At 38.7% G+C, this 12,738-nt stretch overlaps 1 protein-coding gene across 1 annotated transcript in view; it reads right to left on the bottom strand.

Moving 5' to 3' along the window:
- Positions 1–12,738, bottom strand: part of Unc13c (unc-13 homolog C) — a 279,587-nt gene that overhangs the window by 175,245 nt on the left and 91,604 nt on the right. The window contains 2 exon segments of the mRNA XM_042687992.1: positions 185–412; positions 11,483–11,702. Of these exon segments, the coding sequence (XP_042543926.1) occupies positions 185–412; positions 11,483–11,702 (448 nt within the window).

The raw sequence follows: 12,738 nt of genomic DNA, 5'->3' as shown, positions 1-12,738 counted from the left end.
GAGAAAACAGCCTGAAATTCCTTTAGTTATCTGGTATATATTTTAGAAATTTGTAGCGACAGCTAGACTTGTTAATATTGCAAGATTTAAAAAATTTCTACTTACTTTTACCCATGATGACTATTAGCAGAACCACACAAAACCTCAATATGGAATGAAAATGTTAAGGGAGACTTATTTTTACCTGTAATGGTTATTTTTGCTGACCACTTAGATGTCCCATCCAATACACTCTGCTTGGCGGCCTTTGTATACTGCACAAAATCTTCTTTAGAAATCTGAAACATTTCCTGAATGACTTCAAATACCTCTGGCCTGTTTTTCTCCCTGATCTTCATTCTTTCTTTCATGGCTGTGATAATGGTTTGCGTCTTGTCTTCAGCACCATGCTTAGAACTTTTTTCTGCTGCTCCTACAATGGAGAAAGCAGTGGCGGTATCAGTGCCCTCAGTTACTTTGTACTAGCTCAAAAGAAGGAAAAGGAGGCTGAATGTGGTGATATGCAGCTACAATCCCAGATACTTGGGAGGTAGAGACTGGGGATTTTGTGGTTTGAGTCCAGTTAGTGCAAAATGTTTGCAAGACTCTATTTCAACAACAGCAGCAACAAAAAGCCAGGCTTGGTGGTGCACATCTGTGATCACAGCACTGTAGGAGGTAAGAGCAAGGATGTCTAGGTAGGACAGTCATGGTTTTAGGCCAGCTCCAAGTGAAAAGTAATTAAAGCATAAAGGGGTGGAGTGTAGCTTAAGTATTAGCCTATCTGTCTAGCAAGTGCAAGGCCCTGAGTTCAAACGCTAGTAGCACATAAAAGGAGGAGAAAGAGAAATGTGAGAATGAATGTTTATATTAATTTTGAGGAAGAAGGGTGGCTTTTTTGAAAAATACTAAGAAAGTGAATCACTCTATTGAGCTGAAAAAAAATCAGTCCTTGTTAATATTATTATCATTGGTAAATAAATCGACCTCTATGGATCTCGGGTTTCCCAAGTATCAATACTGTAAGAAATAATTATATTTGGTTAGAATTTTCAAAAGAAACTTTCAAAACCCCAAAGTACACACAATCAAATATTATATGACATGTGCATTTACTTGCTGAAAACTCAAAGCAAAATGGAAAACACATTAGGTATAAATGACAGACCAATAATTAAAATACTTGAGTCCATCCAATGTATTAGTTTTCTTGTTGGGATTTAATATAAATGTTTCTGATGTTGCTTTATATTTAGAAAAATTCACTTCTGTATGTTATATATTGAAAGGTGCAGTGCAAAATTTCATCTACAACAAAAGTGATTTTACTGTTTAGCAAGATTAGGAAATCACTGGGCTGGATGACCGGTAAAGTGCCTGACCAGACTTGAGCGTTCTCTTATATATTCTGTGTGTGTGTGTGTGTGTGTGTGTGTGTGTGTGTGTGTGTGTGTGTGTGTGTGTGTGTGTGTGTGCGCGTGTGTGTGTGTGTGTGTGTACCAATTATTTATCTATCAATCAATAATCTATATATATATGTATGCATATATCAATCATTTATCTACCAATCAATCGCCTCTCTCTACATCTATATATCTATCTGAATCTACCCAACAACCCAGCTATCATCCATAATCTGTTATCTATCTGTGTAATTATGTATCTATCCATGTATCTATCCACCCATCCATCCATCCACCCATCCATTTTGTGATACTAGTGTTTTCTCTTGCACACATCTTACACTCTACCACTTGAGGAATGCATCTAGCTGATATTTTGTTGGTTAATTGAAAGTAGAGTCTCTTTGACTCTTCTTCTCTGACTAGCTTTGAGTCAAGATCCTCCAGATCTCAGACTCCCAGAATTACAAGTGTGAGCTACCAGCATCTGATTTATTACATTTTTAATGATAGGTTGCTTTGTTGGTAGGCTATATGCTCACTTTATGCATAAAACCTTTTGTGATTCCTAGGACACTTTTGTGTATGTGCCAGTCCTAGGGTTTGAACTCAGGGCCTTGGCACTGTCCTTGACCTTTTGTGCTCAATGTTACCACTCAGCTATTTGAGCCACAGTTCCACTTCTGGCTTTTTGGTGCTTAATTGGAGATAAGAGTCACTCAGACTTTCCTGCCTGGGCTGCCTTCAAATCAAGATCCTCAGATGTCAGCCTCCTGAGTAGCTAGGCTTATAGGCATGAGCCACCAGTGTCCAGACTAGGAAACTATTTTTGTCATAGATCTCAACTTTCTGGGCTATTCTGTTTGCAGCAGTGAAGCAATAAAACTTTTCCCAAATTTTACTTTGAGGCCCCTTAGCTTCTCAGTGCTGGGTGTGCCCTGCTGGGTGGTCCAATATTATACAAGTCAATAGTAAACTGTGATACTGTTTCTCACAACTTCCGTGTGAATTTGAAGAAGATAGTGTCAGCTGGAACAACACTGATAAATCATAACAATTTGAGGGACACAGGAATCTGTGATATAGGGAGAAGAATCTGAAGACCTGGGTTCATAGTATAATTATTGCAATTTTCATTTATAGGGTATAAGCATTGCCCAAGTTGTATTGTATATTTTCTACAATATACTTATGAAAGAGAAACCCAAATACATCATAAAATATCAGAAGGCTAAATCAGATAATTTAATTGCATCATTTCTACCTTAAAAGATACTTGAAATCCAATTCTGTGAATATTAAGTCCCATTTAAGGATAAATGATAACACAAAAGAGAAAAAAAATCAATAATTAATTTTCCTCCTGATAAATTCATATATACTTTGATAACATTAGCTTAATGAGAAAATTGATTTGTTTTAAAGTGGAACATTTGTTTCTTAAAGTGGTGAAATATATCAATGATAATTAAGGTGTGACTAGCAGTTGTTAAGAGATGAATATTTTTCTGGTAGAAAAGAGTAGATTTTTTATCCCTTCTTGTTTGAACTTGGAGGATTACCACATTTAAGTCAAAAGAATATAAGAAAGGTTGAGTTCTATTGAAGAAAAATTTAAAGGACATTCTAAAAGCTCCCCTCATCTGTTAAAGCATGCCCTACAACTGCCACATATTTGTAAATTATGCACTGTTAATAAAGAATGTAATTTATCAACAATGCTCTAGCTATGGTGTACATAATTTTTTCAGTAAAATTTGCTTAGACTATTTAGTTGTAACTATCTAAAAATGCACATTTTCACCTCAAGTCTTGGAAGTCATTTAGTGTGAAGGATCATGGCAGCTAGAAGACCTAACCTTCAAAATTCAAGGCAACCCAAAAGAGTTTTTGAAATTCATGCTAAAGGTATTCAAAAGTTTAGAAGCATCATAGTTGCCAACAACTCCTCCCTTAGATTTCTAAATAGCTATCATTGTAGTACCCCAAAAATTCTAAGAAAGAGTTGTGAGTCTTATAGAATTAAGTACCTCTTAGATATTTTTAAATTCAGAGTCTAGCTCTTACCCAATTCAAAACTCTCAAATAAGCAATAACTACTAAATTCAACATTGAATGTCTAGAGTTTTTTTTATCTAATAGAATTAAATCTCTGACCTTAATAACTGTCTCTTGCATCCTTTAAAAATGTATTGTAAAGGTGATGTACAGAGGGGTTACAGTTACATAAATCAAGCACATTTCCTCTTGTACAATGTCACCTCTTCCCTCCTGTCTCCCTGTTTTGTTCCTCCTGACCCCTCCCCCACAAGTTGTAGAGTTCATTTTCAACACAGTTTCTTAGTGAGTATCATTGGCTGCAATAGTTCACTCTGTCTCACTATTTCTGTGGCTCCTCTTCCCCTCCCCAAATCAGACAAAGGGGGAAAAAAACAGAAAAAAATAATTGGGGAAAATTTGACAATTAACTTTAAACCTTATCCTCTTTCTTTTTGATGTTGGAACATGTGAAAAAAGATGGATGACAGATGGACCTATCAACTCACATTGACGATTATAAAACAGCATGTTAGTAGAGACTTACAGTTAAACCTGTTATCTATCATTTCTAGATAATTCATGCTGCTTTCATATTTTTTTCCTCCTGATTCATTTCTATTCTGAAGAAAATAAAATGATTCAACTCAGATTTGTTTTGCTCAGAGACTCAGCACAAATTTATAATTATGTTTTTGGTCACTAATTTACAAGTGCTTTCTATTCCCCTATTGTTTATCAAACTCATATATCCTATTTTCTAATCAAATCATGCCTTAAATAGTTGCAATTTGTCATGGATTTCTAGTTCTTTGGCTTATTATTTTCCTTCAGGTTTATTCTGTTTATTTCAAAGCAATCAGAGAGAACTTCAAGTTCGCTTTTATATAAGTCCTTCTTCCAAATGTGAACTACAGGAATATCACTACTGAAGAGTAACAATAAATGAGATCAAAAGAGATAATGCATAGAAAAACGCTTTGTAAAGTGTAGTACGTTATCCAAATGAAGTCCATTGTTGTTACTTTTTAAATATTTAATGGATAGGTCAGGTGGTACAACTAAGCACAGTGAAACTATGAAATAGAAGCCAACTTTATATTCCAGGCTGGCGAAAAAGAAAACTCATTTCTATACAACTTAAAGGGACAACCAATTTTTCTTTCATTATTTTACTTATTAGCCCTAACTTCTCAATTTTCACCATGTCAAACTGTTACATGGAAATCTACAGTTTTAGTGGTTTTTATGTCAAGGAATCCCTTCTCTCTCCTCTTTCTCACTATTTCCCTTTCTCTCCTTTGCTGTTCTCTCTCTTATACACATTATCTATTGATTCTCTTTTTCTTATAATTTTAATACTGTACCTTGTCCCCAGTCATTTTTTCCCTTATTTTCCTCAATAGCTGTTCCAGAACACTTTTATTCTTTTTGGGTCACCAACCTAACCTCCATTATCCTCCCTTCTATGAGTATGATTGTGTTTTCTTCATAGAAAATAGAGACCTCTTAGATGCAACAGTCACATTCTCTCATTGTTACAGGAAGAATTAAAACAAAATCTAGACTTGATTTGTAGTATTAGCATATTCCTTTGCTGTAACTATTCTTAGCATGGCTAATTTCAGTGAATTCCTTCAAAACAATCACCACGACACACCAACTTTTACATATTCTGTCCCTCATGCTACCTCGTAATTCCAACCTCTATTAAAATGTACATTCCAAGTATCTGAGATGCCAAACTATTTTTTGGAGAAACTAAAGATAAAATCATGTCCATAGCTGAGTATTTAATTTGGCTCTGTGTTTATTTTAATGAGCTATGTACTTCTGGTAAACTACAACCCTCAGGCTGCAAATCTGCCAGAAACAAAAACCCATTCAATCCAAAAATGATAGACAAGCTATTGAAAACCTACCAACAAGACAAAACATGTGTGGTACTTGGTTTTAGATTTTGAATTCTTAGAAAATAAATGCTGTGTGTCCATCCATAGAAAGCAGAATGCAGCTGACCTACCCATTACATGTCTTTCAGAGTCAGCATAAAGCAAGGGCATAACTCCAACTGCAAATGGAAGAAATCCATTAAGAAAATCACATCTTTGTAGACCAAAGAGCATAGCAGTTAATGATGCTTTAGGTATAGGAGGAGACTCTTTATCTTATGCTACTGACTGCAATCCTCTGATTGTATGTAATCCTCAAAATTAATACACTGAATTCTTATCCACGAGGTCACAGCATTTAGGAGGTGGAGTCTTTGGCAAGTAGGGAAGGTCATGAGGGTAGAACTCTCAAGAAGGGCACTAGTGACTATCGCATAGGCCCATTCAACAGTGTGAGACACACAAGAAGACAGCAGTCTGAATGTGGAAGAATCTGACTGAGCTCAGACTCTGACCTTGGGCCCCCACCTCCGGAACTGTGAGGAGTAAGCTTGTGTTATGCAGCCATCGACTCAATTTATGAGAATTCCCCTTTGGGAACAGATGAGGAAACGCTAGCCTATTTGGACTGAGAATATTACTTTTGTTCCCTAAGCCTTAGCTTCTGAGTCTATGAAACAAAGGGAGAAATGGTGTCTCCCTTAACCACCTTGGATGAGGATTAAGTGTGATAGCATGCATAGGTATCACAGTAATAGTCAAAGACAGGGAAAAGAGAGTGACCGCTATTAAATGGTTTCACTGTAGCAAAGAATCTGAGTTTAAACTTCACAGTAACTGAGACAACTCCTTGAAAAGTCCTGTGAACAGTATCAAGCTCAGTGCCTGCCACATATTACATGTACCATAGTTATTAGCCAGACAGGGGTCAATGATGCCCCTGTACAGACAACATTAATAGAACAGAAGTTAAAATTCAAAGACTATGAAAAAAAACTTCACATTGTTTGAAAGGTCAGAGTAATGGCATATACCTGTACTCCCAACTACTCAGGAGGACAGCTGAGGCCAAATGAGAGTAAGACTCTATCCTAACAAGCCCATATGATGGGATGTGTCTGTGATTGTAGCTATAGCAGGAGGTAGATGTAGGAAGATCATGGTCCAAGCTGACCCACAGGAAAAATTAAATACACAATGATCTAGGGGAGGAAAAATTAAATACACAATGATCTAGGGGAGTGGCTTAAGTGGTAGAGCATATGGCTAGCAAGTGAGAGATCCTGATTTCAAACTCCAGTACTGCATTGGAGATAAATGGGTTCAGAGAATGTAGGGATCAGCATCCTTGGGAAGCATTATAGAGGGTCTGATGTGGAGGCATTTGAATGGTGCTTTTCCTTTCTAGGTCTCTCTCACATAAAAATGGGTCGTCATAGCTGCTTTTCCTTTCTCAGTACAGTCTCGTGGGTTGGCTTGCTCTGTGTGCTTCTGTTTTTCTTTCCCATGGAATCGTGTGGGTGGGCATGAAGTTGGCATTTTCTACTCTTTCCCATTAGTTGCTTTACAACCAAGATAACCTCAACCCTCCTCTCTTAACATACTTTCAATCTTTGCAAGGAACAAACCTACAACTCCCCCAGTCTTTAAGTCAACCGCCCCCGCTTTTCTTATAAAATCAAAGCCACACACTCCACATTTTCTGGAGCACAACAAAGGACTGACGTTTAGTGAAGGGTAACTGGAGGAGGAAGGACCAAACATAGCATCATTTCCCTCTTCTGTAGGTGTGGCTTTGTCACGACAGTGGGAGAATGTGGGCAGGTAGCCCCTTCCCAAGAACTACCAACGTCTGTAACGTGACTTCACTGTCAGGGAACTTGCCACCCCAAACAAGCATAACACCCCAACCTGTCCTGTACCATTTCTGCCACATTCAACATCCCACTACCAGGACATGCAAACTTTAAGAATGAGTGTGTGGAAAATTTAAAACTACAAAATCAGAGATGTTCTCTTAAGCACACACTCAAGGCTGATACATTTCATCCACAATTTCTAGAGAACGTCTAATCCTCCTCACAGGATTGCAAAATATAAAAGGAACAAATGAATAATAAAAAATGTGCACAATTTTCTAAATCTCTTTACAGAGGGAAGAGAAACCAGAAGAAAATACAAAAGAGAGGGTAGGAGGATAGCTACTTTTGTTCTGACCATATTTATGTTTGTAGATGTGTGTACAACCTACTTGAAAGATAAACAGAAGCAAGTAACAGACTCACACCATCTTCATTTCTTTCTAAAGCAGTTATAGCCTCTGCCATCTAGCAGCTTAGGTGACATTCCCAGTTCCCCATGCTATTGGAAGTTGGCCATGGGGAGCTTTTGGCTGGGTTCTTCTGTCCTTTGTAGGGTATAAACCATCTTTTAGGACATCTTCTTCAGACATACTTGCTGTGGGATATGCTCACTGTGGATGTGCTAAAGTGAGGGGCAGGTACTACATTATTGGCTATTTTGTCTAAGCATAAACAAAAACAAGATCATGGTGAAAGCCACTAAAACCCAAATAGTCTCTTAAGAGAAGTGTTTGTTGCCAAGTAGCTGGAACCACAGGGCCACACCACTGTACTCTAATTGCTAGATAAGACTTTTAAACACAAGAAGTCATACACTTGTCTTCACACCTAGACAATATGATCTCTAGGGCAAGCTTTTGTCTTCTAATGCTTTCTTGGTCAACTGTCCTACACTTATCCCTGGCACAAGTATCTCCCTCACAGTAATACATAATTAAAGGAACTATGCAAACAGCCTTTTTGTTCCTGGTTCCCTTTGACTGGAAGGTGTGGGTAAATATTATTAACTCTCTTCACATATCAGGAAAACAATGTCTGAAGAGTCATGAAAAATTCTAGCAGCAACAGAATTGGAAGTCAGGTCTTTTTAAAGTAGCTAATGGGATGGTGAGATCTGGGAAAAGGTAAGGAGGAAGAAGAGAAAGAAAGGAAAGGATATTGAGGGGTAAAGAGGGTCAAAGTATGTTACATGTATGTAGGAAGACAGTGTAAGGCAACTCATCAAACCCTGCTGGAAGAAATGGGGAGGAGGGAGAGTAACAAGAATATAATTGGTGGTGAGGAAAGAAGGTAAACAAAGTCCAGGCATACTGCCTTGCCTGTATGGAAATATCACAATGAAACCTCTCATATGGTTAATGTACACTCATTCAAAAAATGGAATTAAACTGGACGCTGGTGGCTCCTGCCTGTGATCCTAGCTACTCAGGAGATTGAGATCTGAGGATAGCATTTCAAAGCCAGCCTGGGCAGGAAAGGCTGTAAGACTCTCATTCTCTATTGGAGAATGAACCACCAGAAAACTGGAGGTGGAACCATGGCCCAGAGTTCAAACCCCATGGCCAAGAAAAAAAAGAAAAAAATCAAATTGAAAAAATAAAGAAACAAGAAATGTCTTTTTATATGAAAAGGAAAATGTAGCTAAGGCTATGGAAAATATACTGATATGCTTTGTAAAGGTGTTATGTGGAATACTTCTATGCTATTATATAAGGTATATTCTTCCTCATGGTCACAATTTTTTCAGCTTCTGGTTCCCAATACCTGAAAATGTTCATTTATGAGTCTATTCTTTCAGGTTAGGGAGCTGACCTCTGTATCCATTTTTAACTAGATTCCTTCATTAATCAGTTCTTTTTTCTTCTAATGATTCTGAAAAGTGGACTTTTACATGTGGAGACAAGGGACTGTGGTGTTGAGGGTACATTTCTAGGTTAGTGTGGAGGGTGGCAGGTTGTATGAGTCATAATGGAAGACACTGGGAAGTCCATGTCTGGGGAACACAGAATGGCTAAAATGACAGCGGCACCAAAGAAGAAAGTGTAACAGCAGAAACTAGAGCCCACTTTAGATATTCACTAGTAAGTTAGGAAAGAACACCAGGCTGGGTGTTCAGAGAGCTGGGTTTTGACAGTCTCTAGATTCTTCTGCTCAAGACATGTGAACTTCAGAACTCAGAAAAATCAGTACATTGTGTTCTCTAATCCAGTAACCTCACAGCTCCTCTTGTTTGAATGGAAAGATGTTCTTCAAAACACTGTGGAATACAGGCATTTAAAAATTATAGTTCTTGTGCCTTCATTCATTGTTCAACCCATACAGCCTTGCATTTGCAATCTGTCTGCCTTATTACCCCAAATACTGAGAGTACAGGTATGTACCACCATGTGTAGACCGGAATACTACTTCTAAGCTTCCTGAGCTCTTATCACATGGACATATCTTGTATAATTACTGTTTCTAAGATAGGTGTTCATCTGAGTCATGTTTTGGAATAAAATGTTCAATGCAGAAAAAAGTTCCTTGTTGTTTTTGCAAACTTTGAAGGTTGAAAGACAAAAGCAACAACAAACTAAGCTCCTAGCTAGAGTAGGTGCCCAATATACATATTAATTTAACTGTCTTAAAGGATCCTGTGTGCAAAATGTGGTAATGCAACAAAGAAAACAGGATCAATATGCAATTTGCAAACAAGAATAGGTGAGCCAGGTTTTTTATTAATGTTGGAGTCTGCAAGTGCTTCTATTAGGTAGGGCACACAAGCTTGACAAGACCAGTGAGAAAACACAAGCGCATCTCACAAGATCTTTTTTGCTGAATTCTTAGTGAAAACTCTGGCTTCATGGAGGTGTGTGAACTCTGCAGTTTCATATTATATCATAAAGCAAATGTTTATTTTGTGGCACTCTGGGATTCTTCCTTGAAGGAAAAAAATAGGTTACTTAGGTGTAATGTTTTTCTGAAGATTGCTCCAGTTTCTGTAGTTTGTTTTTTGTCAGTCGTGGGGCTTAAACTCGGCCTGAACACTGTCTGTCAGCTCTTCAGCTCAAGGCTAGTGCTCTACCACTTGAGCCACTGTGCACTTCCGGTTTTCTGAGTGGTTTATTACAGATAAGAGTCTCAGGAAGTTTCCTGCCTGGGATGACTTTGAACCTTGATCCTCAGATCTCAGCCTACTGAGTAGCTAGGATTACAAGCATGAGCCACCAGCACCCGGCCAGTTTCCGTAGTTATCTCTTTTCTATCTTGCAAAGATAATCTAGGAAAATATTTTGTGCGTGATCTCTCTTTCACCTGTCTCACTTGGAATACAATCCTCATCCCAACAAACACATTTGTTTTTGCTTCATCCTAGTTTACAATTGCAGTGATGGTTCAATGGCTAGGTTCTTACAGATTACATCATTCAGGGGGCACAAGGTGCTCTTTCACTTTCCATGATTCAATTCCTCCTCTACCATTTCCCCCCTAAATAGAATAACTTTTAAATACAGGTCACTAGCGAGCTAACTGCAAGAGCAGGATGTTGTCTGATGCCACTGATGAAGGGGAAGGCAAGTCAGTTCTCTTTCCCCTGCCTCCCTTTGGTATTTTCCATTCCAACCTATGGGAGAGGAAGGCAATCAAGTACCAGGGTCACTACCAGGTAAAAAAGCTGGGGAAGTACTGAGATGAGGCAGGTGAGGCTGTTTGGGAAACTTACTGGATATTTCCATGCTCCTCTGAATCTCAAGAAAGCACTGTAAAGGTGTGAGGGATCTTACAATCACCTGGGCTGATTCTCTTTGACTCAAACTGTGCAAGTCACAAACCCAGAACCTCATGAGGCTGAAACACCAAATTCCAACCAATCAGAAGGAACTTTACATACTTTTGCATGGCCATTAATTAGATCACATGTAGACAACCTCTTTTCCTTTCCCTCACTCTCCTCTCCCCCCACCATGTATCTTGAGAGAATGCACTGATTTCAGAAAAGAATTAGGGGGAGATGAGAGTTCCAGTAATCCAAAGCAGACTAGATAATTATCTTCAAGTATTTCTGAGAAACTGGAGAAGGAGTCTTCTTTGAAGTTTTATACTTGAGACAAATGTACAATCCTGGTCCAAGGGCTCACTTTGAGGCTGCCTGCCAATGCAGGCTAGATCAGCACTCCAGGATTGCATCCACTCTATGTAACAGTAGGCGGTATGTGTATCTTTTGTGTAAGTCATGGGAGCTAGGAGACATCTAGAGAGAGAGATCTAGCCTGGAGACACATCAGGTAAGGAAGGGTCTGCCTACCACTTTGGCAGTCCGAGTACTCACTCTGCAAACAGTCAGCATTGAGGAGGTCCTGGCACTTTTCGTGGCACTTGACTCCACACTCCAAACACTTCATGCCTTGCCGTGCAATGCCCCACAGGAGCCCTTCACACTCATAGCAGTAGGTGGGTGTCGTAGCTGTCCAGACCTCAAAATTGTGTGGGGTAGTGGAAGAGATGGGGTAGATCAAGGCTTGTAAGGTCTTCTTGAAGACATGCATTTTCTGCAAGATGGAGAGAGGGTACCAGTGCAAGTCAAGGCAGAGGACTTGGAGAATTCCAATATCAAACAATTCATTTAATCACTTCTCTCCCAAAATGCCATTTTGAGAGATCCCCTTGATTACTGATACAAGTAGTGCCACTAATGACAATGCTGCTGCTTATTTATTCTTTACTCAGTGTTCTGGGGCCCAACTCAATTATTTGAACACACACACAAATGTTCTCTAGTATCCCAGACTAGATGGGGCTCTACTGCTATACAGTTTCATTCGTAGCAATCTATCATTCTAAGTTAAATAATAAGTTAGTATATGATACTAACTACTTATTGATACCTATGTTCCCTGATACATCCCAAATCCTATAAAGACTAGGATGTTTAACATTTTTACTGCTATCTCAACACTGAGAGGCTAACCTGGCTTCTGACTTAAAACATTCAAGCCACACATTGGTGGCTTATGCCAGCTATCTTACTCAGGAGGCTGAGATCTGAGGAATATGATTTGAAGCCAGTCTGGGCAGGAAAGTCCATGAGACTCTTATCTCCCCAATTATCCACTAAAAAGTTGGGACATGGAATTGTGGGTCAAGTGGTAGAGCACTAGTTTCAAGCACAAAAGCTCTGCGATAGTGACCATGCCCTGAGTTCAAGCCAGAGGAACGACACAAAACCAAAATCTGTTCCCCAAAATAAACTTAAATTGTGTTCATATATTATTTTGTGAAGAATTAGGCCAGTAGGAGGAAGTACATTGCCAATTCTATGGCAACTACTTGCAGAAACTAGAGTCTGAAAAATAAAGCAATTAAGCTTCCTGCCAAAAACAAGGACTAGTGTTTTCAGGCCATCAGTACTCTGAACTTCCAATTGTTAGTGAGTCCATCTGGAACAAAGCTTGTCAACCTCCACTGGCCTTCTTCTTTCTCTCCTTTTCTCTACCATGTTAACCTGTAACCAAAATAGTGGAGTTTACTTTCACCTTTTTCCTTTGAATTTTCCTTGTGATACTGTATAAGTCCCCCAATTCCTAT

Source organism: Dipodomys spectabilis, unplaced genomic scaffold (assembly GCF_019054845.1).
Source record: "Dipodomys spectabilis isolate Male_0828 unplaced genomic scaffold, ASM1905484v1 ptg000108l, whole genome shotgun sequence".
Classification (NCBI taxonomy): Eukaryota; Metazoa; Chordata; class Mammalia; order Rodentia; family Heteromyidae; genus Dipodomys; species Dipodomys spectabilis.
The sequence above is the reverse complement of the archived record's forward strand: the minus strand, read 5'-3'. Positions and strand labels throughout refer to the sequence as shown.